Consider the following 27,140-nt stretch of genomic DNA (forward strand, 5'->3'; position numbering starts at 1 on the left):
GATTTCCTTAATAGGTGTCAAGATGGCGCTGCCTACGATGTACAACCGGTTTGTATGGTAGGCTTAAATTTGGGGGGGGATGGTGGTTGTAGGAAAAGAAGGAATTACAACTTCAGGGCCGAGGAAGGTAGAGGCAATGGGGAGAGGGTAGATCTGGGTTTGGGGTGGAAGTGGTGAGGAACGCAGCTAGAGCGAAGGGCATAATTAGACAACTGGAGAGGGCTTAACCCTTTCCTGCTCGCTTTAGGGCTTTGTTGACACTTTCTGTCCCAATTCGAGAAACGGTGGTTCAGAAACTGAGAAGGTGACAGAGCCGCTAACTTGACGCCTCCTACTCTGCCTATTTTTTTGTTTTGTTTTGTTTTGCTTAAGCCTTCCCGAATTTCCGTTCTATTTATGTCTCCCTTGTTCTTTCCCTCAGAACTCCAGTTCTCATCTGGCTCCGTTTTTAAACTCCCACCTTGTCACTCATCTCGCCTCCTTGGAGTGACATCATGAAGGTGGTGAACCTGAAGCAGGCCATTTTGCAAGCCTGGAAAGAGCGATGGAGTGACTACCAATGGGCAATCAACATGAAAAAATTCTTCCCCAAAGGAGCCACCTGGGACATTCTCAACCTAGCAGGTCTCAAGTAAAGTGGGCAAAGAAGGATGGGAGGGGTGTCCTCAGAAAAGCTGGAACCACTCAGCCTTACTTTAATTTCCCTTGCAGAAGCGCTCCTGGAGCAGGCCATGATTGGGCCTTCCCCCAATCCTCTGATCCTGTCCTACCTGAAGTACGCCATTAGTTCCCAGGTAAACATTCCTGACTCTTGGCTTTTGGAGGTGAAACACCTGGAGAACTGACAGTTGTCCGTTTAGGCTTAATTTATTACAAAAAGAAGACTCCATTTGTTGTAATGAATGAATATTACATTTATTTACTCTCTCCATATACATTTACAAGAAAAACTTTTAAAAAATTACATGTACTTATGGGCGGGGAGGGCATGTATGTCGCAGAATGCTTGTGGAGGTAAGATACTTTTGTAGCCAGGCGTGGTGGCCACGCCTTTGATCCCAGCACTCGGGAGGCAGAGGCAGGCGGATTTCTGAGTTCGAGGCCAACCTGGTCTACAAAGTGAGTTCCAGGACAGCCAGGACTACACAGAGAAACCCTGTCTCGAAAAACCAAAAAAGATACTTTTGTAGAGTTCTTCCCACCTTTCTGGGGATTCGAACTCATATTAGCACGCTGAACACCTTCACCTGCTGAGCCTCTTTGCCAGATCCTTGTTTCTGTTTTGTTTTGTTTTGTTTTTGTTTTTGTTTTTTTCGAGACAGGGTTTCTCTGTATAGCCCTGGCTGTCCTGAACTCACTTTGTAGACCAGGCTGGCCTCGAACTCAGAAATCTGCCTGCCTCTGCCTCCCGAGTGCTGGGATCAAAGGCGTGCACCACCACGCGGGGCTTGTTTCTGTTTTTGAGACAGTGTTTTATGTAGCCCAGACTGGACTTGAATTCCTGATTTTTCTGCTACCACCTCCCACAATTGATTTGGGGGTGGATAGGTGCTGATAATCAAACCTAGGACCTGCATGTTCTACCTTTGAGCTATAATCCCTATCTGGGTGTTTGCAAATTTTTTTTTTTTCTTTTCTTTTTGGTTTTTCGAGACAGGGTTTCTCTGTGTAGCCCTGGCTGTCCTGGCACTCACTTCGTAGACCAGGCTGGCCTTGAACTCAGAAATCCGCCTGCCTCTGCCTCCCGAGAGTGAGTGCTGGGATTAAAGGCCTGCACCACCAAGCCTGGCTCTGTTTGCAAATGTTAATGTTGGTCACACAATGGTAAATCCTGGGGATTTGATCCCAGTACACAAGGGGAGTTGAAGGCAATGCAGACTATACTAATCGATGATCGATGGGGTTTATGGTGTGATTAGGACAGAGTATAGAAATGAAGAGAGGATATGGAGGTGATGCCTAGTCCTGCCTGAGCAACCACAGAAGGCTTTCGAAAGGAAGTGATGTTTAAACCAAGGTCTCTGTGTTGAGTAGTTAGCCACACAGATTGATGAGAATGAAGAACAGAGAGGAAATTATAATTCTACACGGTCTGGGCTGGACAAATGATAAGTGATCCACTACTGAAAGTGAGGGCTGCAGATATAGTTCATTGGTGAAGTGTTTGCTTAGCAGGGACCAGGTCCTGGATTTGATCCCCAGCACCACAAAAGAGCTGAAGGATATTTGGCATTGGTGCAACAGAGCTGAACACTAACCCAGCACTTCTGTTTATGTGTTTCTGTTTATTATAGCACATAGGTGATATCATAGGGATCGAGACAGAAATTTAAGGTACGCTTACCCAGAGGTAGGGATGGAGCTCTGTTAGTAGTGGGCTTGCCTAGCATGGACAAGGTACTGTTTTTTGTTTGTTTGTTTGTTTATGATGTTGCAATGCTATAGAGAAACCCTGTCTCAAAGCTGTCTCTGTGTAGCTCTGGATGTCCTGAAACTCACTATGTAGATCAGGTTGGCCTCAAACTGACAGATCCATCTGCCTCTGCTTCTAAGTGCTGGGATTAAAGGTGTGTGCCACCACTCCTGGGTTTATTCTTTGTTACTATACTAAACTGTAACAGGTAACATGAGCTGCATCACCGATGACTTTATACTGTTACATTCAAATCCCTTGGTTTCTCTTGGACTCCCCCCCACCCCACCCCCCAGGGCAACTTTATTGAGTGGTAGCATGGTCACACCCAGCAAACGAGTTCCCTCTCATTCACCCTCTCTCTCTCTCTCACACACACACACACAGTCTCTGTCTCTCTCACACACACAGCCCTTGCCACAGTCCAGTTCTCAGCCACAGGATGGGGAACCTCCTGGATTACTCAAATCCAGAAGCAACAGGTGCCCGAGGGAGGCTCAGGGGGAGGAAGTGGGGAGGGGGGTGCAGAGAGCAGGGGTGGGATGGGTTGGGAACACCCACCAGACAGCTACACAAAGAGTGAGATCCCCCACCCTGGTGGCTTCAGCTTGATTGTACCCCCCTTCGAAGGAGCCTTCCAAGGTGTGGCTGAACATTCAGGGTTTGGGAAGGGCAGAGTCCCACTCCGTTTTAGTGCTCTCTGCAGGTTGGGGACTGGAGGGCAAGGCAAGCCGGGGCGGTTGTCGGCTGCTTCAGCTCCGGGGCTCCAGGACCACCCTCTTCCCCAGGACTGTCGGCTGTCCACAGCGTCAGGTTGTCTCTCAGGAGCTGCATGATCAAGGTGCTGTCCTTGTAGGAGTCCTCACTGAGGGTGTGCAGGTCAGCCAAGGCCTCGTCGAAGGTGGTCTTGGCCAGCGAGATGGCCTCCTCAGGGCTATTGGCTATCTCGTAGTAGAAGACTGAAAAGTTCAGGGCCAGGCCCAGGCGGATGGGGTTGGTGGGTGGCATCTCCTCCTTGCTGATGTCCTTGGCCTCCTGGTAGGTTGACCGGGCAGAATCGATGCTGCGCTTCTTGTCATCGCCAGTGGCCACCTTGGCTAGGTAGCGGTAGTGGTCACCCTTCATCTTGAGGTAGAAGACGCGGCTCTCTGCATTGGACTTTTCTTCCTTGTGCTGGGGATTAAGCCCAGGAACTTACAGGCACAAGGTGACCACCCACGCGCACCCTCGGTGACCCTTCTGTACTTTGAGCTGATCTTTTACTGAAGTGTAGTTGTTTGTTTTGTACTGAGTCTGCTTATGTAGTTCAGGTTGGCCTCAGACTCCTAAACCCCTTGCCTCAGCACTCCAAGTGCTAGATTACAGGTGTGTGCTGGGGTTGTAGAGCATTGTGCATGAGCATTGAGCATTGCAACATGATGAAATGGTCATCTGGGAGCTGTCTGACTGATTTATATAGATAATCTAGCTGTTGCCACGTTTAACTACACCTCACTGAATCTCTGGGCACTCCATTGCACAACTGTGAGAAAATGTGAGTTAGGAGGTAAATTATCCCTTAGTATTATTTAAAATCTTTGACATTCATTGTGTTTGTGTCTGTGTGTGTTGAGCATCACGTACACATGGAAGTCAGAGGGCGGCTTCTGGGGGTTGATGATGTGGGTCCCGTGGTCAGACTCAGTTTGTCATGCTGAGCAGCAGGTACCATTACCTGCTGCGTCACCATCTCAGCTTCATTTAAACATAGCTGGGGTTTCCAGTCCCTCAAAAAGGTGTTGGAGACCCTGAGTAGTCCTTGAACCATACCTTGAGATTTGCTGTGTAGTATTTCAAGGAGACTGGTGTATTTTTTTATTTGTTTTTTTTTTTTTTTTGTATTTTCTCTAGACAGGGTTTCTCTGTAATAGCTCCAGCTGCCTGGAACTCTGTAGACCAGGCTGGCATTGAACTCAGATATCTGCCCGCCTCTGCTGGGATTAAAGGCCTGCGCCACCACGGCCCAGCTCAATTCTTCTTATTTTTGAGACAGAGTTTTGATCTTTAGTTCCTCCTGACCTTACACTCAGTGGCAATCCTTCTACCTCCCAAATGCTGCGATTACAGGTGTGAGTCACTATGTCACCTGGTGTAGGAAGGTGGTCTGGAGAAGTAGAGGTCAGATACCAGGGGCCCTGTGGTAATGTGAGGAATGTGGGCTTTATCACAGTTACTAGTAGTCATGTTCAGGAAGAGAAACTGTGGCGAGATTTTTATTGTCAGGAAGAGTTCCTGGGGAGTGTGTGTGTGTCTGTATGTGTATGTGTGCGTGTGTAGGGTAGAGAAATTGAGGACTTGGAGCTCGGATCCCCAGAACCTAAGTAAATGCTGGGTGAGCATGGCAGCCAGCCTGTAATCCAAGTGCTTAGAGGGCAGAAATGAGGTAATGGGCCAGCTAGGTGAGCCTTACTGATGAGGCCTGGGTCCAGCCTGCACATGCATGTGCACATACATGCACAGATACCAGCAGCACATAGAGGAACACGAATATGCATATATACCGTATGCACAGGGAAACACTTTAGTGTGTGTGTATATGTAAATGTGTAAAAGTAGGATAAAATGTACTGATTTTGTAGTTGTGTCTTTCAAAGGGTGAACTCTGGGGATAGAAACTGGGTCATGCACAAGCAATCTTTCTTTTTTTTTTTTTTTTTTTTTTTGGTTTTTCGAGACAGGGTTTCTCTGTGTAGCCCTGGCTGTCCTGGCACTCACTTTGTAGACCAGGCTGGCCTCGAACTCAGAAATCCGCCTGCCTCTGCCTCCCGAGTGCTGGGATTAAAGGCGTGCGCCACCACGCCCGGCTCTACAAGCAATCTTTCATTGCCTCACCTCCAGCTCTAAAATGCCCAGGTATTCAGTGATTTTTAACAATTCTCTGTATTCATGTCACCAGTGCCCCAAATAGCTGACAGGCAAGACATTTCCATTCCTCTAGAAACTTCCCTTGCACCTTTTATCCAGTCTCCATCCCCACAACTACCCAGTGACTTCTGTCGGCATGGAAATGCAGCCCTATGGTTTGTGTGAGTGTTAGGGGTCTTGCCTGCGACCATGCTTCCTCAGCTGGGGATCCGCTGTTCTCTGTCCCCAGCAGTCTGTCTGCTCCCCCTGTCAGCACTGGGACTCACTGCAGTCGTCCCCCCCCCCCCCCCCCGTCCCGCTCTTTTAAACTGCTGTATCATATTCCCCATCGACTGTAGTTTAAGTTGTTCATCATTTGTTTTTACTGCAGTAATCACTGGAAATCCTTCTTTTATACATTTCCCTGCATATCTCAAAAAATCTCTCTAGGACAGCCCTGGCTGTCCTGGGATTCACTTTGTAGACCAGGCTGGCTTTGAAATAAGAGGTCCGCCAGCCTCTGCCTCCAGAGTTCTGGGGTTAAAGGCGTGTGCCACTGCTGCCGACTTGGTCATTTTTATTTGCAGATGTTGTGTATGTGTGAGCACTCAAATATGTGTTCCACTGAGATGTGGGTGTCCATTGAGACCAGAAGAGGGCTTTGGATCCTGTGAAGTTGGAATTACAGGCTTGATTGATTAGGCCATCCTTTGTCCTGTCTTCTCTTAGATACAAGACCTGATATATTTGTCCTTTTTTACACAAGTACTTTGCTGTTTTGTTGTTTGTATTATTTGGTATGCTGGGGATCAAACCCAAAACCTTGGGTGTGTTAGGAAAGTGCTGTCTGATCTATAGCCCAGCCCTAGCATTGCCTGCTGTTTTGATTGCTATGGTTTGTTTTGTTTGCCTGTCTCCTCCCTCCCTCTCCCCCCTCTCTCCTCCCCTCCACCCTTCCTTCCCTTTCTCCTTTCCCTTCCTCCCCCCTTCTTCCTTTCCTTCTTTCCTTCCCTCTCTCCTTTCTTCCTTGCCTTCTTTGCTTTTTAGAGACACGATTTCTCTGTGTAGCCATGCCTAACCTGGGACTCACTCTGTAGACCAGGCTGGCCTTGAACTCAGAGACCCAACTGCCTCTGCCTCCCGAGTGCTGGGATTAGAGGTGCATGCCACACATCCACCCCACCTAGGTTGGTCTTAAATGCCTCATCCTCCTGTCCCTACCTGCAGAGTGTTGGAATTACAGACACGCACTACCATATCTGGTCTCTCTCTCTCTGTGTATATAATATATACTGTATATAATATGTACTATACATAATACTTGAGTAAACTTCCTTTAGTTGCTTTTCTTTTTTTTTTTTTTTTTTTTTTGGTTTTTTTTCGAGATAGGGTTTCTCTGTGTAGCCTTGGCTGTCCTGGAACTCACTTTGTAGACCAGGCTGGCCTCGAACTCAGAAATCCGCCTGCCTCTGCCTCCCGAGTGCTGGGATTAAAGGCGTGCGCCACCACGCCCGGCTGTAGTTGCTTTTCTTTCTGTTATTTTTTCCCCCTCACCTTCTTCTTTTAGACAGGCTTGAGTGTAGCCCAGGCCTTGAGCTTACTATGTGGTCCCCTACCTAGGTGCTGGTTTCAGGCCTGAGCCACTCCTCTCAGCTTTATGAACTGGGATTGAACTGAGGTCTTTATGCATTTTTTAGGTCACTGTACCAACTGAGAGCCACACACCCCAGCCCTAATATTTTCATTTTTTTCAAAAACTGTGTCACTTGAGACTAGAGAGTAGCCCATGAGTTCTAAGAGTGCCTGCGGCACCCACGTCTGCTGGCTCACAGCTCCTGTAACTCTAGCTCTGAAGGATCCAGGGTCATCTTCTAGCCTTCGTCATTCTCGGATTCCACTGTTCAGTTCCTACGGCTTACAAGCAGAGAGACAGTGTGTTATTGAGGAGGCCGATTTGTAAGTTGAAGTTTCCAGTCCCCGACTCAGCCAGTTGAGTGATTCAGGATGGAGAGTAACTAATACATATTTAGGCAAGGATGAGTTTAAGAACAGTTTGCAAACCTATGGGTTAGCGGGGCGTGGTGGCGCACACCTTTAATCCCAGCACTCAGGAGGCAGAGGCAGGCGGATTTATGAGTTCGAGGCCAGCCTGGTCTACAAAGTGAGTTCCAGGACAGCCAGGGCTACACAGAGAAACCCTGTCTCGAAAAACCAAAAAACCAAAAAAAAAAAGAACCTCTGGGTTGTGACCCTTCAAGAGGTTGAATGACCCCCTCTTAGGAGTCACATATCAGACATCCTTCAGGAGCAGAATTGCAGTTGGGAGGTAGCAATGACAGTAATTTTATGATTGGGGGTCACTACAGTGTGAAGAACTGTATTAAAGAGTCGAGGCGTGCCGGGCGTGGTGGCGCACGCCTTTAATCCCAGCACTCGGGAGGCAGAGGCAGGCGGATTTCTGAGTTCGAGGCCAGCCTGGTCTACAAAGTGAGTTCCAGGACAGCCAGGGCTATACAGAAAAACCCTGTCTCGAAAAACCAAAAAAAAAAAAAGAGTCGAGGCGTTAGGGAGGCCGAGAACCACTGGTTTAGGAGGTCCAGTTGGGAGGGTTTGTTGATTAACTGGGTGAGTGGAGGAAAGAGGTCAAAGGTGAGGCCCGATTTCTGGTTTGGATGCTGTCAGCATCTGAGGGAGGGAATGGAACCGGAGCGAAGGGTGCTTAGTGTTGGTCTGTACGTGAGGGCAGCAGATGATTCTGGCCTTTTACATTCATGGTGCCAGACAGTTAGAAGGAGGTGGCCATATCCCTAGAACTTAGGAGTCTGAATGTGAGTGTCTGGTTTAGCAGTGTGTTCTGTTGTGACAAAATACTGGAGTTAAACCACCTAAGGGGAGAAGGACCGGTCTGTTTAGGCTACGGCTGGCCGGCTTTGCCGTTTTGAGGTAGTAATGAGGCAGACAGAGTGCTAGACGATGCACAGGAGTAAAGTTGCTCCTGTCCTGGTAGCTAGGAAGCAACAAAAAGTAGACGAGGGGTTGGGGACAAGATAAAGCCTCTAAAAACCATGCCGCTCTTTCTCCAACTACCCCCCCCCGACAGTGTCATTACTTTATGAGTCTGTATATCGATTCATCCAGTCAGCTTTCAGGGTTATATCTGTCGGGGACAAATCATAACAAGTTGTCAGACTCAGATGGTGGTGGGGGATGTGTGCATGGAGGACAATTGCTCAGGGAATATGGGCAAGAGAAGTGGTCTGGGCCAGATTCCTAAGCACCCAGTCCCATCAAAAGCACGTGGCACAAATCTGAAGCGAGCAGAGGAAACTGAAGAGTGGATCAGGTATAAAGGAAGGGAAGGTTGAAATCAAGGATGTGCTAGACGACATCGCTGGCAGCCAAAGCTGGACTCCATCAGAAGTGAGAGCCCGTGGGTCTAACAGCAAGAGTTAGTTGGTAGCTGTGAGGAAAAGATTAATGCAGGGGTCAGGACAGAAGTGGTCTCAATGTGTTGAAGAGCGAGCAGAAGGTGTGGAGGTAGGATCGTGAGAGTAGAGAACTCTGTTGAAGAGAACAGAGAGGGTGGTTAAGTGAAATGTGGGGTCTGTGGGAAGCTCTCTAAAATAGGAGGCTCTTGAGATACATAAACACTGACGAGAAAGGCAAGCTCAGAAAGACTGAATATCTTCACGGCCTGTCAAGTGCTATGCAAAATTAGTAATTTATTCTTCCTCCAGAGTTTTAAGAGGCTCTTTGGTCGGGTGCTGCGCTTGGAGAGGGCACTTAGGAGTGGTTGGGGGTGTTGTTGGGTATGAAGAAGAGCAAGAGGATTAGAGACAGCTGGCAGGTCAGCCTGGGCTAGCCACGTGTGCAGACGGCCACGCCAGCCTCCAGCCTCGAGGTCTTGTGGTCAGCTCAGAGCGTCTAGTTGGTGGAATCGTTAAGACTTAGACCCTGCTGGGAGGAACAGGTCACCGTGTGTAAGTGCTTTCAGGTGTGTCTGAATCGGACGGAACTTGACTGATACACTTAGAAGCAATGCACAGAACACACAGTGTGAAGGCCACCGGTTCTGACTTAACAGCCTCCATAAGAACATGCACAGCCGGGGCTTTCTCTTCCTGGTGTGGGGTCCACGTTTTTTATTACTAGTTCTTAGGTTGAACCATCCAGCTCCCCCTACAGGTTGGCAGGGTTCAGTTCTTCTCCAAGCTCTTGCTATGGGGACGTTGGTTATAAATAAACAAACACTGGCCAGGAACGGCACGGTCATTCTGCCCAGGCACCCTCCCAACTTTCTGCTCACTGTCAGACACTCACTTTGGCTTCACAGTGTGTCCTGCTGCTGACGGCTCTGAATGCTAATTGTCTGTGTTTAAGTCCTGCCTGTGCGCAGCTCGTGCTCAGCCACGAGGTCTGGTTTAAAATGTCTGAGCCGGTCTGCTCAGGTGATGCCCGTCATCATCCCTTACCACACACTGCAAGCATGCCATTACTGTCACCGTTTGCAGTGCAAACCTGGGGCCTAAGTAGGCTGGCCTAGCACTGAGCTCCGTACCCCTCAGCCTACTGAATTACAAGTTTAAATCTGCTCAGAACAAATTAGTTCTATCAATCTGGTTCTCTATGGTGTTGAGTATATTTACTAACAGAAATGTGATGCAGGGTAAAATTTTTTTAGATTGCATTAATAGAACTCAGTTACTTGAAGCAATGAAAATTTCCTAAGGACAAGTCCAAGGCCTGGTGCTGGAGAAACAGATATGAATGTATAATTATCTCTGCCTGCAAGGAGTTTACTGTCCAGATAGACGTTCTAAAATACGTATTTTGGAACTCCTACTTAAATGAGATCTCATGATGAAATGACTTTGGAGGCTAGTGCTTGTGCGCCTCTGGGAAGGGGCCGTGTGGACCATGGTGTGTGCAAGGAAGGCAGAGGACATGATGGGGGTGGGGTCAGTTCTTCCAGCTTCTGGCTTCTGGGAATTGATCTCAAGTCGTCAGATTTGGCAGCAAGAGTCTTTACTCACTGAGTCAGCTCTCATTGTTTATAAATGCATTAGGGTTCTGAGAAGTCTTACAGTGAGGATTATGTAATTATCTATGTTTTTAATTTAGGTTTTGAAATCATATATCACACAGAAGTGTGTGTTCATGTGAAAAAGATTCCCTGTTTGCAGTGTGGGGGTAGAAGCCGGGACCCCTTAGGTACAAGCTGCTACAGCTGAACGGCTCACCGACCCCTGTAACGTTTCTTGGTGTCTCCAGGAAGCTTTGGAGCACTGTGATTCTCTACAGTAAAGAACTTGCTCTTTTGTGCTGACTAGCACTGTACTGAGGGTCCTATGCCGGAGGAATAAAGTTTATTGTGGCCAGAGAGATGGCTCAGTAGTCAGGAACACTAGCTGCTGACCAAGCACAGTGGCACACGTCTTTAATCCCAACACTTGGGAGGCAGAGGCAGATGGAACTCCATGAGTTCAAGGCCAGACTGGTCTACATAGTGAGTTCCAGGACAGCTAGGGCTGCACAAAGAAACCCTGTCTTAAAAAAACAAAAAAAACAAAAACTGGTCACCTGTTCCAGTCTCAGGGGAACCCTTTTGACTTCCTGGGCACTGCATGCATGTAGCACAGGCATATATGCAGGCAAAACACATGTACACAGTAAAATATTATATAAATATATTAATTAAATTAAAATATAATAATTAAAAAATTATGGAATTATTTTTGCAGTACTGGGATGAAACAAGTACATGTTAGGCACATACTCCACCACTGAACTTCACACCGAACACGGGGAGCCAGAGCTTTCCTTTCATTTCTTTGTTTTTGATTTTTGAGCCAGGGTCTTACTATGTAGCCCAGGCTGGCTTTGACCTTTACAGCAGTCCTGAGTGCTGGCTCTCAGGTACAGGTGTATGGCTGGTGGCTTTCTTGCTAGGGCAGGGCAGATCTAAGGGTATGCTTTCATGTATTCACTCTACAAACGTCAGGACTGTGTGATTACTGACAGTGGTTCCCTGATCCGTGGAGGCAGTAGGCAGGCGCCTCTTGTTTCCTGGAGAAGATGTTTGTCAGTCCTTGTCCAAATCAGATAAGTCACACCTGTGTCTCTGCTGACGCAAAGCTTTGCTGTGATGGTCAGACTGATGTCACATTTAAAGACTCAGTGGGTCTTTAGTCTTAGTCTCCCAAGTAGCTGTGACTACGGGGGCTGTCACTGTGTCTTCCATGGTCACTGGAGTAATTTTTCTGGTGCTGGGGCTTGAGCCCCAGGTCTTGCTCATCTTGGCAGGTACTCAGTACAGTTCTCTGCCGAGCTACACCTCAGCCGCCATTAATCTTTTTGGTTGGTGGGTTGGTTGTTTTTTTTTTTTTTTTAAAGATTTATTTATTTACTTATTTATTACATGTAATACACTGTAGCTGTCGCTGTCTTCAGACACACCAGAAGAGGGCATCAGATCTCATTACAGGTGGTTGTGAGCCACCATGTGGTTGCTGGGATTTGAACTTAGGACCTTCGGAAGAGCAGTCGGGTGCTCTTACCCACTGAGCCATCTCTCCAGCCCGGTTGGTTGGTTTTTTAAAGACAGGGTTTCTCTGTGTAACCCTGGCTGTCCTGGCACTTGCTCTGTAGACCAGGCTGGCCTCAAACAGAGCTGCCTGCCTCTGCCTCCCCAGTGCTAGGATTGAAGGTGTGTGCCACCACCGCCTGGCACAGTTCATCTTGATAAAAGAAGCAATGGGGCTGATTAGTGTAGAGGCCCCAATAGTTCACGTGCACACACCCCACCTCTGTGCTTCAGGTTGAAGTTAGGACACATGCTAGGCCGGCACTGACCACTGAAGTGCATCTTCAGTCCAGCAGAATCACGTCTCCACTCTTGCCTAGCAGGCGTGGGGCTGAGCTTCATCCCCAGGACTCCCTGACCCCATACAAGATAAGGCTGTCACTCTGGGTGATTCTTTTGCCCACTAGTGGCCATTGAACTTCATTTAATTTTGGAAAGGAACAGCATAAAGACAAGACAGGATACCTTTGGGTACTCGAAACCCTCTCATTCGGCTTATACGCATGCCACTTGCATTGAGTCTGATGGAAGCAGCGATAAGGACAGCACTTATTACTGTGTGCCTTTTAATGATCTGAGGAAGCCTCTTGAAGGGAAGGGGTTGGGGACCCCACGCTGTGGCAGTTTAAGCATCAGTGCTTGCCCCTCTCAAGTAGATGACTTGTCTCAATGTCCCTTGTCTTCCTTCTTTCTAGATGGTGTCCTGCTCCTCTGTGCTCACCGCCATCAGTAAGGTATGACTGTGGCTCTCAGGAGCTGTGGGAGGGGGCAGACAAGGCTACCAGCCTGGCCACTCAGGTCATGTGTCCCCTGAGGCCTGATAGGCAACACCTGATCCCCCCCCCGAAGGAGGTCCTGGAAATTAGGAACACATTTCCCAGGGCTGGGAGAGGAGAGGTAGCAGAGCTTGTGAGGGGTAGTGCTGAGCCCCCTCCATTGCTCGCTGTTCTTTCTGCAGTTTGATGACTTTTCCCGGGACCTGTGTGTTCAGGCTCTGCTGGACATCATGGACATGTTCTGTGACCGCCTCAGGTGAGGGATGGATGTGGAAGCTCAGAGCATTGCATCATCCTTTCAGTGCCGAGGAAAGCCCATAGTCTAGGGGACGGACTGAGACCAGCTCTGGGCCCCATGCTGCTTCTGTCTGCCTGCCTTCCCACCTCCAGCTCTGTTTCCTTAAGACAAAGTGCCTCTTCTCTATTTGGGAGAGCTACTCTAAGATCTTGTCTAGTGGAAGCTGGCTAGACTAGGTGTCTTACCTAGGATTCTGCCAACTTTCCAACTCTGTCCCCTAGTAGTGTTGTGCCAGAGACTCTGGGGGAACATTGGTGTGGGTTGGATTTCAGCTTTTGGAATAGATACAAATTTTCATCCTTTTTGGGTAGTTGCCACGGCAAAGCAGAGGAATGCATCGGGCTGTGCCGAGCGCTCCTTAGCGCCCTCCACTGGCTGCTTCGATGTACAGCAGCTTCTGCGGAGCGACTCCAGGAAGGGCTGGAGGCTGGCACTCCGGCCCCTGGGGAGAAGCAGCTTGCCTTGTGCTTGCAGTGCCTGGAAAAGACCCTCAGCAGCACCAAGAACCGAGCCCTGCTACACATCGCCAAACTAGAGGAGGCCTGTATGTCCCCTGACTCCCCCACACCCTGCCTGCTGCTGCTTCTGTAGCTGGTCCTTTGATTGAGAGGGGAGAGGCAGGATGCCATCCCACTTCTTTCTAGAAGGATCCGAAATCATCCCACTTCCTTTTTTCTCTCCCCATAAGCATTGCATACATCCCAGGGACTTGGGCAGGGTGGCACCCGAGCCAATCAACCAACAGGTATTTACTGAGCCTTCTCGTGTGTCCAGCACTGTGCCAGGTGCTGGAGGGGGGATGGGGGCTACCAAAGGAGCATGTGGCAGGGTCCCTGCCCTCAGCAAGCTTACACACTGGTGGGGAGTAAGATTGGAATGCCATGCGCCTGGAGAAATTCGAGGACAAGACAGGCACGTCGTCTGCTCTTGTCTGTCTTCATGTTGCTCGCCTAGAAGCAGGTGACTCAGGTGTGACCCGGAACTTCAGTTAAACTCAGTGCCTGTCTGCCATGACTGGATGCTGTTCTCTCTTAACTCAAGTTCTGTTAAATATTGGCACCTTACAGATTTATAGGAGGGAAGTCTTCATGCAACAGGCTGTGGGTCTCTTTGAGTCCTGAGCCCCAGCAGCTAGGGCCACCTACGGGTTTCTAGTTCTCCATTGACAGGAATGCTAAAATAGGTGACTCCCATGTCTTCAGGGCTCAGTGGGAGAGGTTGTTAGGGGATTAGTCTCTCTGGGAAAAGTCCAGAAAGAGACCGATCACTGTGTCAGAATGGGCTGCGCGGACAGCTTTTCTTCATCTGTTTTCTTGTTAGTGTTGGCAGTGCCTTGCCTTCCTGGGCACTTGATAAATGTTTATTGGTAGGAAAGTAGATGAATACTTCATTTTGATGGATCTCAGGTCTCAGTTGTCTTTTTGTCCCTGTGGAGGTTAATTGGCTAACTGGTGCCGTCATTCATCATTTGATCCTTTGGGCTTGTAACTAGGATAAGTGACTAGTAATTAAATACTAAGTATGTGCTGTAGACCATGAGTGCGGCCATTTAAGAGAGTGTCCAGTGGGCTCCACCAGCTGGGTAAGCTATTAAAAGAGCAGAAACTCAAAAGCTGTGTTGGCAAGGTATTTGGAGCTAGAGTAGAAGTGACTGTCCCCGCTTGGCCACTGGATGCTGTACCCACCCCTGTGCCTTGCTCCCATTGCTTGTGTGTCTCGAGTCAGTTGTGTGTAGTCACTGGAAGTCAGGCCCTTGGTATGGTTGCTAGGGGGTCTTTGTTCCCGGTGCCTACTCCCCTTACCCTACCCTCAGGCCTCTGCCTCCTCAGAGGTTCCTTGCTGGATGCTTTCATGGTCCAGGGAGCGCCATGGTCGGGGAGTGTGGACCATGCCCTGCCTCTCCTTCCCAGCAGTTTCTGCCTTGCTTTTTCTCCACCAGCCTCCTGGACTGCCATTGAGCATTCTCTTCTAAAACTTGGGGAGATCCTGGCCAATCTCAGCAACCCCCAGCTCCGGAGCCAGGCTGAGCGTTGCGGCACACTCATCAGGAGGTTAGGTTTCTGCCGGAGATGGGAAGATGGGCTCCATGGTCTGTGTGTGTCTCCCGCCCCCCCCGCCCCCACGTCCCCAATGGTGTCTCTCCTCAGCATCCCCAGCATGCTGTCTGATGGGCTCCATGGTCTGTGTGTGTGTGTCCCGCTGTCTCCTCAGTCCCCAACACATCCCCAATGGTGTCTCTCCTCAGCATCCCCAGCATGCTGTCCGTGCACTCTGAGCAACTGCACAAGACCGGCTTCCCCACCATCCATGCACTCATCTTGCTTGAGGGCACCATGAACCTGACTGGGGAGATGCAGCCCCTGGTGGAGCAGCTGATGATGGTGAAGCGCATGCAGGTGGGTGTGGCCAAGCAGGGTGGGTGGTCACTTGGGGTAAGAGGGGGGAGGCTAGTACTTGAGAGGAATAGCTCTTCTTGATTCCCTGGTGGACCACAGATGCCAGTCTCACACAGTTTTTGCCATCTGACCTCCAGATCTTGGTTCTGAGCTGGAACCCTGCTGTGTAGTCACAGCCTGGTCCTTGGAGCCTGTAGACGGGGAGGGGCCTCTTACATCACCCTTGGATTTCCCACAGCATATCCCCACACCTCTCTTTGTCCTGGAAATCTGGAAAGCTTGCTTTGTGGGACTCATTGAGTCCCCCGAGGGCACGCAGGAGCTGAAGTGGACAGCTTTCACCTACCTCAAGGTACCTGGTGACATGGGAGCTGGGAGAACCAGTCGAGGGACAGCTCTCAGGAGAAGCAGCAGCGTGCTGGACCTTTGCCCTGTGTGTCCCCCTCCTGGCATTTAGTCTAGCCTCCTAAATCTCTAGCACAGGCTCAGTTGGTCTGTGTCTCTGAGAGGCTTGGCTGCTTTAGCTACTTGGGGTTCTGCTGCTTGTTCAGCCCGTCCTTAGCCAGGTTAGTTCTGGTCACCTAAGAGAGCCAGGGACGGTGGCCCCAGATTCCCTCTGGATCTCGATTCCAATTTGCTGTTAGGATTTCCTTGTTGAGGCAGCAGAAGTGGGGGGCCCGTGTCCTGTAGTCCAAGAGACATAGGGTGCTCAGGTACCCATGTGTGGTACAAATTATTCAGAGTACAGTCTGAGCGCCAAGAACCCTCCCACCTCAGTGCCCACCGCAGGGGATGTGCGGGCTTCTGGGATAAGTAAAAGAGAAAAAGGCCACTGATGTGCTGCTCTTCTCCCTCTGCCTAGATTCCACAGGTCTTGGTGAAGTTGAAGAAGTACTTTCATGGGGAGAAGGTGAGTTAAGAGTCTGGGATGAGGGCTGGTGAGATGGCTCAGTGGGTAAGAGCACCCGACTGCTCTTCCGAAGGTCCGGAGTTCAAATCCCAGCAACCATATGGTGGTTCACAACCATCCGTAACAAGATCTGACTCCCTCTTCTATGGAATGTCTGAAGACAACTACAGTGTACTTACATATAATAAATAAATAAATCTTTAAAAAAAAAAAAAAAGAGTCTGGGATGAGCCGGGCGTGGTGGCGCACGCCTTTAATCCCAGCACTCGGGAGGTGGAGGCAGGTGGATTTCTGAGTTCGAGGCCAGCCTGGTCTACAAAGTGAGTTCCAGGACAGCCAGGGCTATACAGAGAAACCCTGTCTCAAAAAACCAAAAAAAAAAAAAAAAAAAAAAAAAGAGTCTGGGATGAGGGCGTGGAAACGGGAGGATGAGCAAGTACGAATGAGGGCCTCTCTCTCTCTCCTTTTTCTTTTTGTTTTTCTGAGACAAGGTTTCTCTGTGTAGCCCTGGCTGTCCTGGAACTCACCCTGTAGACCAGGCTGTCCTTGAACTCAGAAATCCGCCTCCTTCTGCCTCCCGAGTGCTGGGACTAAAGGCGTGTGCCAAGGGTGGGTCTTTTAGGCTGCAGCTGAGTGGTAGTGTGTTCTTGTACCCAGAGGAGGCTGTGTGGACCTGTGAACCCCGGTGTATGTCCTTGCACGTGCAATAGAGTGAAGATGGTGGCTTAGGCTGGCTCCCCTCCTCCCCAGCAGAATGATTGCCTGTGCTGATCTGGCTAGGGTAATAACCACATGGAGAGTGTGGTGCCTCCAACATTCCATGCCTCATTACTGGGGACTGGTGGTAGTCACAGCCGGCTTTCTCTCTTACTGAGCAAGGTGTACTTGTAACGCTGCTCTTCGGGGTCATGGGGCCCAGGTGGCAGCTTCTGGTCCTTTTTAGGATTTCACGGAGGATGTCAACTGTGCTTTTGAGTTCCTGCTGAAGCTCACCCCCTTGTTGGACAAAGCTGACCAGCGCTGCAAGTACGAACCCCCCACCCCCACCCCGCTCAGCCCATTTTACTGGAAAGTGTTTTGAGTCCTTCCCCGCTCACTGTTATATGAGCCGCAGGGAACTCTGTCTTTCTGTTGGACTCTCCCTCTTGGCAGAGGTGGGAGGCAGGAGGTTCATAGCTGCCAAGTACCCAGAGCCCTTCTTTCGGCCTTTGGGTGCTTGAGTTTTCTTCACCCTGAAGGAGGGAGGAGACCGGACAGGCACCCCGTGCGTGCCCCAGCTCACCTTAATCCTCTGGCTTTTCCTTCACAGTTGCGACTGTACAAACTTCCTCCTCCAGGAGTGCAACAAGCAGGGGCTTCTGTCTGAGGTCAACTTTGCCAGTCTTGTGGGCAAACGGTACGTTGTGAGCCCCCCCTCGGGCCACCTCCCTCTTGCCGGACTGGTTCCTGGTGCCTTTCCCTTCTCTTTGAAGTCTGAGTTGCCAGTGGCTGATGTCTCCTGGGTCGGTCTAGGGAGCAGGACTGCATCAGACTGGAGTTTACCCTCCAAGGCGCTGTTCTTTGACTTGCCCTCCATTGTGAGCAAAGGCCATAGAGAAAGTCTTCAATCTTTCTTTAGGCCTAACTGAACTTTCAAAATGGGTACAGCGATACTGACAAATTGAAACGATGGTAACACTGAGAACAGGCTCACGTAAACTTCATTAACTCTCAAGAGTCTTTGTTCTCGTGCCACGCTAAGGGTTAAACCCAGCGTGCTGTGACGTGAGACAAGTGCTGCGGCTGAGCTACTGCCAGCTCCCAGTTGGCTATATGATTCTGTCTCCTCTCCGCCTTTGTTTCTAGAGTCAGATTAGAGAATTTTTGTTTTCCTTAAAAACGCTGGCTAGCCTCAAATGCAGAGGTCTGCCTGCTTCTGCCACTCGAGTGGTTTAAGATTAAGGTCCAAGCCACTACACACGGTGGATTAGAGACTGTATCAAGATTTTTTTTCCTTAGCCAAGTATGAGCCAGGTAGCTTTCAGATGTAATTCCAGCCTTGAGAGGCTGAAACAGGAGAAGTCCCTTGAGTTTAAGGTCAGCCTGAGCTACAGTCTGAGACCTGTCTTCAAAAAGGAAATCATCCTCTTTGTTTCTGTTTTCTTCTCTGGGTGATGACCATAGCACAGCAGATCGGGACCCGCAGCTAAAATCATCAGAAAATGCTAACATCCAGCCGAATCCTGGCCTGATCCTGCGGGCAGAGCCCACGGTCACAAACATTCTCAAGGTGTGTGTGTGCACCCTGCCCGTGCCACTGTAAACTCCCATTCTTCTCCAGCTAAATGAACAGGGCCCACAGAGCTCTCTGCTCTCTGTGGAGAGCTGTTTTGGGAGTGGAACAACTGGGGAGGTAAAGGTAGCAGCCACTGCTGAAAGCTGACATTGGCTGCTCTCCCGCTGTGCCCTGGGTGATGTGGCTGGTGCCTCTCCAGACACCATCCCATGAAGGCATAGAAGGGAAGCTCCCAGCCAAATCCTGTCTCCCACTCCACCTCCTACCACCTCATCCCACCCCACCACACCTGTGTAGTTGAGCACAAAGCTCACAGAGTAGGGAGAGATTTTTAGCAGTCATCTTCCTGTTCGAGCAGGAAGTGACAGATTATGTTTGAAGGTGCAGTGTGCCAATCAGTGGACACAGGCAGAGAGAAATGTGTTTAGGCTGTATCTGGGGTGTCTTCACTGGACTCCTGTCCTGTCCCCAGACAATGGATGCAGATCACTCCAAGTCCCCAGAGGGGCTGCTGGGGGTCCTGGGACATATGCTGTCTGGGAAGAGCCTGGACTTGCTGCTGGCTGCTGCTGCCGCCACTGGGAAGCTTAAATCCTTCGCCCGGAAATTCATCAAGTGAGTAGAGCTGTGCCCTGCTGTGCGATGGGAGGTCGTGTGAGGGAGGAGATGCCTGGATATGGGTCTCCCTTTAAGGTGTACAGACCAGGGCAGAGCATCCTAACTAGAAACTGTGACAGACGTGTCACTTGACTGAGAGCTCTTTTCTCTCTCACTGAAGATGGAATAAAGCCACTTGCTAAGATAATGGGGCATGGGGTAGGGAGAGGCTGAGGGATGGAGAGATGGCTCAGCACTTGAGGGTCCTGCTGCTCTTCCAGAGGGCCTACTTGGCAGCTCACACTTGTCTGTAACTCCAGTCTCAGGGGCTCCAGTGCCCTCTTCTGGCCTCTGCAGGATCTTGTACACACATGAGATGCATAGCTAACAAGACATGCTTAATACACATAAAAATAAAAGATAAATGAATTTTTTTTTTTTTTTTTTTTGGTTTTTCCAGACAGGGTTTCTCTGTGTAGCCCTGGATGTCCTGGCACTCACTTTGTAGACCAAGCTGGCCTCGAACTCAGAAATCCGCCTGCCTCTGCCTCCCGAGTGCTGGGATTAAAGGCATGCGCCACCACGCCCGGCAATAAATGAATTTTTAAAAATAAGACATTGAATAATAGGCTTGGAAAAGTTCCTTGGCCCAGTTATTTAATTACTTTTGACATGGGAGCTCTTGTAGCCTGCTCTATCTAGTTTATGGGTTTCGTTTTTTGTTTTATTTTTTGTTTTTGTTTTTTCACTGTGTAACAACCCTGTCATGGAATTTACTTTGTAGACCAGGCTGGCATCAAACTCACAGATCTGCCTCACTCTGCCTCCTGAGTCATGGGACTAAAGGCATGTATGAGTACCGAACAGCTAATAGCGGGTTCTTAAATTATGTACCTTTTGGAGGGCTACCTGCAGTTTTGCATGTAGAACATGGTTCCTTACAAATCTTTGGGTCTCACTGTGTATTCCAAGCTGGCTTCTAATGCTCCATGTGTTGACCTCTTCAGTGTTGGGGTAGAGTGTGAGGCACCATGTCCTTTTAATACTAGTGATTTGTTTCTGCAATTATAATACTCATCTTATATTTAGCTTATAGTTGAGGTTCTAGGGCCCACCCTCTGAATGTGTAGCCCTCTCCCAGCCCCTCCCCCCTTCTCCTGTGACGCTGCTGTGCTCTCGCTCTGGTTGATGCCACCTGTCTCTGTCCTTCCTACAGTCTGAATGAGTTCACGACCCACGGCAGTGGAGAGAGCAGTAAGTCTGTGTCCCGCTGCAGGTCCCGTCTGCCCTGGGGAGGGAAGGACGGGAAGGGCTGCGTCTGCTCATTCTGGGGCTGAGGGTGATCCTGGGAAGGGACTCTGCCAAAACCACCCCTCTGCCCTTCTCCCAGCTGGACCAGTTTTGACTGGTTTGGGTTCTGGAAATTGTGGATTCCAAGGAAGGGATGATGTTCTTAATAAGACCCAAGAAAAGGATTCTGAGCCTCAGAGCTTTGAAGGAACCACTTGTTCCCTGACCTTCCTTCAGGAAATCCTGAGCTGGGGTGTAGCCTCCACACTTGCCTACTGTGCACGAGGCCTTCAGTCCCTGGCACCTCCCAATCTATACAGGGCTTGGGGCTCCTGCCCCGGGCCGAGCTTGGCATCCTTCCCTTTCCCACAGCGAAAACAGCCTCGGTCCGTGCCTTGCTCTTTGACATCTCCTTCCTCATGCTATGCCACGTGGCCCAGACCTATGGCTCAGAGGTAAGTGATGAGAGCTGGTGACAGGAAGAGGCCCCAAGTGAGTGGGGCAAAAAGGAAGGAAACGCCAGTAACTCCCTTACTCACCCTTGCCCCGACTGATCTCCCAAGCCAGCCTGTTCTGTTGTCTTCCCATGTCAACAGGTACCCAGCAACCCAGGTCCTCTCGTGGCAAATTCATGCTGACCACTAGGTGGCAGCACCGCTCCCTGTCTGATTCCCCTGGACAGATTTAGATTTGACTATGGCAAGGGAATGGCAATAGAGCCCAGTCCCTGGCTAGCTCTGGCAGGTGCCACGCCCTCTTCTCTCAGCTGGTGCCCCTCTGTCTTACCCAGGTGATCCTCTCGGAGTCGAGCTCAGGAGAAGAAGTCCCCTTCTTTGAGACTTGGATGCAGACCTGCATGCCCGAGGAGGGCAAGATTTTGAACCCTGACCATCCCTGCTTCCGCCCTGACTCCACCAAAGTCGAGTCCTTGGTGGCCCTGCTCAACAACTCTTCAGAGATGAAGCTAGTGTCAGTGGTTTAGGTCCTGACCTCGGGTGGCGGGGAGGGGCATTCCAAGGCCCTCCCCCCTAATCCCATCTCACGATCCCTTGCCATGATGTTCTCCTAATCTTCTCTGTAGACAGATGAAGTGGCACGAGGCCTGCCTCAGCATTTCAGCAGCCATTTTGGAAATCCTCAACGCTTGGGAGAATGGGGTTCTGGCATTTGAGTCCATCCAGGTAGCTCTACTGTTCCTTGAGTCTCTCTGCCTGAGACACAGGGCTGGTCACTGAGAGCTTGTTATTTTGCATACAAACAAATCCTCAAGCTGGAGATCATGTTCTGGTGTTAGTCTTCCATAGTATTCTCCTCTTAACCACTCATCCTGTCCAGGTGTCTTTGAGAAAATCAAGTTTATGTTGCAAAGGTGTGTAATGTACCTTGGGATAGCACCTGTGACCCCCAGCTGCCCCCAGAGGCCGTGGGAGTCATGGCCAGGGAGAGGAAGAGAGTCCCCAAGTCATTCCCTTCTCCTCCCCACAGAAAATCACCGATAATATCAAGGGAAAGGTATGCAGTCTGGCGGTGTGTGCTGTGGCTTGGCTCGTGGCCCACGTCCGGATGCTGGGGCTGGATGAGCGTGAGAAGTCACTGCAGATGATCCGCCAGTTGGCAGGGCCACTGTACAGTGAGAACACCCTGCAGTTCTACAATGAGAGGTCAGTAACCCGGCCTCCCAACCCGGCCTCCCTTCCCTGCCTCCCTTCCCCGGCCCCAGCAGGTGTGTGGTCAGGAGTCAGCACCACCAGGAACAAACATCCCACCCCATGCTCTCAGCCCTCCACTTCCCAGGGGAGCCGCTCTGCAACCACTTCCTCCTCCATCCAGGCTCCGACCAGCACCCCCCCACCCCCCACGCTTAGAGGCTGAGGCAGTGCGCATTCGGGGTAGTTGGACTCTCGCTCCCTCCTTCGCCTTCCCCTACCACTCCCTCGCATTCTTAGTCACACATTCACTCAGCTGGCTCAGCAGATATTTGGTGTGTGTCTCTGTATCGAGAGGATTTTAATCCCTGTACTTCCCATGCGTGGGAAATACAGACCCCAGACAGCTTGACCTCTGTCCTCCAAGGCTGCAAGTTCCAGAAAACTAGCTGAGGCCAGAGAGCAAAGGGATTGTGTGGCTGTGTCACTGTCGAGGAACTCTGAGGCATCTGCAGTTTTTATGCCTTCCCTCCCCCACCCTCAGCTGTCCTGGTGACCATTTCAAGTACTGGCTCTTCAGGGACTTCCGTTACACGGGGCTTGGTGGTATCCATTTATTCACCCAACTGATAAATTGTTTGGCCGTTGGTTTTTAAATTTGGCAAGAAACACAATAGGAAATTTACCATTTCCACCGTGTTTATGAATATGGTTCAGGATATGAAACGTGTTGGGATTGTGAAACAGACCTCCAGGCGTTTCTCATCTTGTGTATCTAAGCTTTTAGCCATAAGCAACAGTCCACCTCCCCTTCTCAGTTCCTGGCAGCTACCAGGCTACTCTCTGGCCTTCTGCGCGGCCACGGTAGATACTTCGTCTAACTAGAATTACGTAATACCTGCTTTTTCATGACTGACGGACTTTACTCAGCATAATTTCCTCAAAATTCATTCATACTCTGGCATGTGACCGGATTTCCTTCCTTTTAAGGCTGAGTAACATTGCATATCCGTGCCCCTCTGGCTCCCAACCCACCCTCAAGGGATTTGGAGAGTGGTGCCATGGCTGTGGGGTGGAGGCTGGCTTACAGGATAGCTGCGGAGGGTGCTTTCTGGGGGACATGTGGAAACAGCTGAAGCAAAGCTGGGGGAGGCTCTGTAAGATCATATTTGGGCTCCCCTGCCTGTGGGACATCATCCAAATCAGGCGCATATGTGCGTCTATACGTGCGCACACGCACGCGCATACACACACACACACACACACACACACACACACACACACGGCCACAGTGGGGATCCTAGCTCCCTTGTGAAGGTGGAGGAGGAGCTGTGCAAGTCAAGGCTGCCTTCCCTGCTCTCCTGACATCCCAGCACTCGGTACTTAGACCCCAGCTGTGGTCACAGCCCCAGATGTTCCCAAGAGGATTCCAGGCTGTACACACTTTGCCCAGCTACCCGGGGCCGGGAAGTGTCTTGCGGGGCGGTCTAAAGGCCTCTCCTGGAAGTTACAGTGTACTTTGGGCGGAGGCCAGGGCTGGGTTAGACCCTCCTCCCCCAAGTACTCAGCTTAAGTGGAAGTGATTGTGTTTTACTTATGACCCTGATTTGGCAGAGCTCGGGCCTGGGGGATGGGAAAAGTTGGCGGAGGAGAGGGAGAAACAGAATAGAGTCTGAATAGATTGATGGAACCTGTAAGAGAAGAAATCCCTGGCCTGTGCCTCTCCTAGGCGTCATGCCCGGCCAGTAAGCTCTTCATCGGTAGTGGGTTGTATTGTTGTGTCTCCCCCAGCATGCGGTGGGTCTCATTCCTCAGCCGCGTTTCCGTAACCCAATCCCAGGGGTAATGCCTGCATGTACCCTCCCTGCTCCCCTAGGGTGGTGATTATGAACTCAATCTTGGAACACATGTGTGCGGACGTGCTCCAGCAGACAGCTACGCAGATCAAGTTTCCATCCACGGGCGTGGACACGATGCCCTACTGGAACCTGCTTCCTCCCAAGCGCCCCATCAAGGAGGTCCTGACAGACATCTTTGCCAAAGTACTGGAGAAAGGCTGGGTGGATAGCCGCTCCATACACATCCTTGACACCCTGCTGCACATGGGTGGCGTCTACTGGTTCTGCAACAACCTGATTAAGGTACTTGGGTTGGGTGCATGTGGACAGCCATGTGGATGGGGCAGTAGACATGGTTGGCTGGGATAGACCAGGCTTCTCTGAGAGGTTGCTGGAAGCTGGGTGGTCTCCTGGGGAGACAGAAGTAGGACCTCACCTCAGAGAAGCACCTTGGGAGTTGGGGTCAAAAGCACCTTTGGCTGGAGAGGTGGCTAGGGTCTGAGCCGGCAGCCCCTCAGTAGCCACTTGCCTGCCTCTCAGGAGCTGCTGAAGGAGACTCGCAAGGAGCACACGTTAAGGGCAGTCCAACTTCTCTACTCCATCTTCTGTCTGGACATGCAGCAAGTGACCCTGGTCCTGCTGGGTCACATCCTGCCCGGGCTGCTTACTGACTCTTCCAAGTGGCACAGCCTTATGGACCCTCCTGGCACTGCGCTGGCCAAGTAGGGTTCTCTCCAGAGCCTTCCTGGGGTCCCCCCTTGTGCCCCAAGCATCCAGCATCCAGATTCAGTCACGTCAGCCTTGGTGCCACCCAGGCAGCTGGGCTGTGGGTGGGAGTGAGGGGTTGAAGGGGTTTCTTCACCATGAGCGTGGAGCTTCTAGGCCCAGCTTAACTATGCCTTCCTCCTGGGTCCTTTCGCTAGACTGGCTGTGTGGTGTGCCCTGAGCTCTTACTCTTCCCACAAGGGACAGGCGTCCTCCCGCCAGAAGAAGAGACACAGAGAGGACATTGAGGTAGGCTGCTGCTGGTCAGGGTCTAGAGGAGAGGCTCGAGTGGGCCCCTGAGTATCCTTGATTGGGGGGTCCTTTTCTGCTCACCGGGCAGAGACTGGGGTACGGGAGGGGTCACCACTGGTAGCGCTGGCCAAGGATTGTAGAGAGTTCACTTCTCCAGTCAGATCTGCCCTCCAGTCCTCTCCAGCTCCGGGAGACCTAGGCTGTCAGGCCTGTGACAGTGACCCATGTCCCCCAGGACTATGTCAGCCTCTTCCCCGTGGAGGACATGCAGCCCTCGAAGCTGATGCGACTCCTGAGCTCCAGTGACGATGACGCCAACATCCTGTCAAGTCCCAGTGAGCGCTGGGGGTGTCCCGGGCCTGCCTAGGACTCACTCCTCCCCAACAAGCTGCCTTGGTTCCCGGCTGATGGCCGTCCTGCTGTCAGACAGCAGAGCAGGAGCCTGCACCTCTCTGTCCCTAGTTGGGGCTCTGTCGCTTGCTAGTGGGGACAGGACCTGAAGCTGTCCTCCAAGGTCCCTCCAAACCCCTTTTCACCACTGGAAGGGTGGTGAGGCACCCAGTGAGTTCCCAGCTTGTACTAGTGACTCACCCCCTCTCCCTTCCTTCCTAACCCAGAGAGACATGCCCTGTGGATGAATACTGGCCCCACCAGGCTGCAACCTGGGGCTGCCTTCCCGCCTTCCTACTCAGAGGGCAGCCCATGTCATCCTCTCCTTGCTGACAGACTTCCTTCTGCCAAAAACTCTTGTGTGGCATCCAATTTCTCTTGTTTCCAGATTTCTCCTGAACCTAGAACTTTCTCTGGAGCTTTGTAGGGACCAGGGTCCAAGCCACACGCTTATGTAAAGGAAAGATGTTGGGTTGCCCACCTATGACCTGAGACCTTAGCTAGGCCCTTAGCAAACAGACTGTGTGTCTGTAAGATGAGCTCTGAGCGGGCCGGGCAGCCTGAATCATGCAGAGTGCCAGGATTGGTCTTTGGTGGTGCTCAGCAGGCCTGGCTCCCCAGATTCCGGCTCCCCCCTACCCTCATGTAGCCGACTCCCTGACTGAAGGGACAGGGAAGGCTCCCCTGGAGTCAGAGCTGACACAGCACCCTCCCTTCCTCACTCTCCACAGCTGACCGCTCCATGAACAGCTCCCTCTCGGCCTCCCAGCTCCACACAGTCAACATGAGGGACCCTCTGAACCGAGTCCTGGGTGAGTCTTCCCACTGCACCTACCTGCAGACGGAGCTGGAAGGAGCCCCCTCACCAGAGGTAGAGCTGGGTCTCCCAGAAGGGGCAACCTGCTCCACCTCCACATGCTGCCCCCCTCACTACTGACTGTCTGCCTAGGGTAGTCAGCCCCCTTTACTGCCATCTCCCGCCCGTGCCTGCTGTCACTGCCTCTCACCTTCCCTCTCCCGTCTGACCTGTTCTAGAACTGTGTGTCTTGTTCCCCTCTGCATAGCCAACCTGTTCCTGCTCATTTCCTCCATCCTGGGTTCACGCACCGCTGGCCCCCACACCCAGTTTGTGCAGTGGTTCATGGAGGAGTGTGTGGGCTGCCTGGAGCAGGACAGCAGGGGCAGCATTCTGCAGTTCATGCCCTTCACTACCGTGAGTGTCTCAGGGGGCTGCAGGGGGACCCACAGAGAAAGGAGGGGTCTTGCTCCTCGGGAGTCACCCCAGAAGCTACCTGTGTTCGTCTGTCTGTGGCAGGTATCAGAACTGGTGAAAGTGTCTGCTATGTCCAGCCCCAAGGTTGTCCTGGCCATCACAGACCTCAGCCTGCCCCTGGGCCGGCAGGTGGCCGCCAAAGCCATCGCTGCACTCTGAGGAGCTCCGAGTGGCCTGCAGTGGGTCCCAGCCCCAGCATCCAAGCAGGGAGCCAGGAGAGTGAGACCTTCCCACCCCTGCCGTGACTCATCATGGCCCTACACATCTCCCAGTGGCTTTTGTAATTTCTGTCCTTTCAACCAGCACCCATAGACTCTGAGCAGTCCCTGTGGTCACCCCCAAGTAGCTGTACCTCCAGGAGGACTTTATAGGGCCACAGTGTGTATATGTTTTATTTTTTTTTAACCCATGAATGGGGAGTCCCCCTTGATTCCTCTGTAAATAAAGATCCTTGTGGCTGTGTTGCTCATGTGGAGACAGTGTCTTTTCCGTGCAGTCTCCTGTGTGGTGGCCAGGGAGGGGCACAATCCTGTGTAGGGAGGAGGAGGCGAGGAG

General features: G+C 51.1%; 2 protein-coding genes and 1 non-coding gene across 6 annotated transcripts; 2 read left to right on the plus strand and 1 right to left on the minus strand.

The window, feature by feature from the left end:
- On the plus strand, positions 1-27,060 carry Med24 (mediator complex subunit 24). 4 transcript variants are annotated; one of them, XM_021176813.2, is made up of 27 exons: positions 1-57; positions 422-624; positions 712-794; positions 12,575-12,613; positions 12,838-12,911; positions 13,265-13,497; positions 13,642-13,698; positions 14,893-15,004; positions 15,199-15,349; positions 15,588-15,701; positions 16,212-16,259; positions 17,203-17,285; positions 17,569-17,655; positions 18,423-18,528; positions 19,007-19,149; positions 20,348-20,385; positions 20,794-20,876; positions 21,212-21,390; positions 21,503-21,602; positions 21,907-22,082; positions 23,944-24,208; positions 24,446-24,627; positions 24,829-24,919; positions 25,158-25,257; positions 26,044-26,124; positions 26,377-26,525; positions 26,628-27,060. In XM_021176813.2, the coding sequence occupies exons 2-27, from the start codon at positions 495-497 to the stop codon at positions 26,742-26,744; spliced, it is 3,021 nt and encodes a 1,006-aa protein (XP_021032472.1). In that variant the 5' UTR covers positions 1-57; positions 422-494; the 3' UTR covers positions 26,745-27,060. The 4 variants fall into 4 exon arrangements, with proteins under 4 accessions (XP_021032472.1, XP_021032469.1, XP_029339817.1 ...); XM_029483957.2 differs by having other exon boundaries at positions 19-48; XM_029483958.2 differs by lacking the exon at positions 1-57 and adding an exon at positions 72-127.
- On the minus strand, positions 3,104-4,142 carry LOC110306215 (14-3-3 protein sigma-like). Its single transcript, XM_021178411.1, has 2 exons — positions 4,128-4,142; positions 3,104-3,586 (listed from the first exon to the last, which is right to left on the minus strand). Exons 1-2 carry the CDS (start codon positions 4,140-4,142, stop codon positions 3,104-3,106), a joined length of 498 nt encoding a protein of 165 aa, XP_021034070.1.
- Positions 20,560-20,663, plus strand: LOC115032721 (small nucleolar RNA SNORD124). Its single transcript, XR_003838336.1, has one exon. It is a non-coding gene; the product is annotated as a small nucleolar RNA SNORD124 (small nucleolar RNA).
- Positions 27,061-27,140: the final 80 nt, after the last annotated feature.

The sequence above is a fragment of the Mus caroli genome, unplaced genomic scaffold (assembly GCF_978045245.1).
Source record: "Mus caroli unplaced genomic scaffold, Mus_caroli_1 scaffold_13, whole genome shotgun sequence".
NCBI classification, from domain to species: Eukaryota; Metazoa; Chordata; class Mammalia; order Rodentia; family Muridae; genus Mus; species Mus caroli.

Excerpts from the sequence above, each read along its gene's own strand:
- Med24 (XM_021176813.2), top strand. The coding sequence starts at position 495 with ATGAAGGTGGTGAACCTGAAGCAGGCCATTTTGCAAGCCTGGAAAGAG. Across the intron at positions 625-711 it reads GGACATTCTCAACCTAGCAG|AAGCGCTCCTGGAGCAGGCC; the intron begins GTCTCAAGTAAA and ends TTTCCCTTGCAG. Across the intron at positions 12,614-12,837 it reads TGCTCACCGCCATCAGTAAG|TTTGATGACTTTTCCCGGGA; the intron begins GTATGACTGTGG and ends TTCTTTCTGCAG.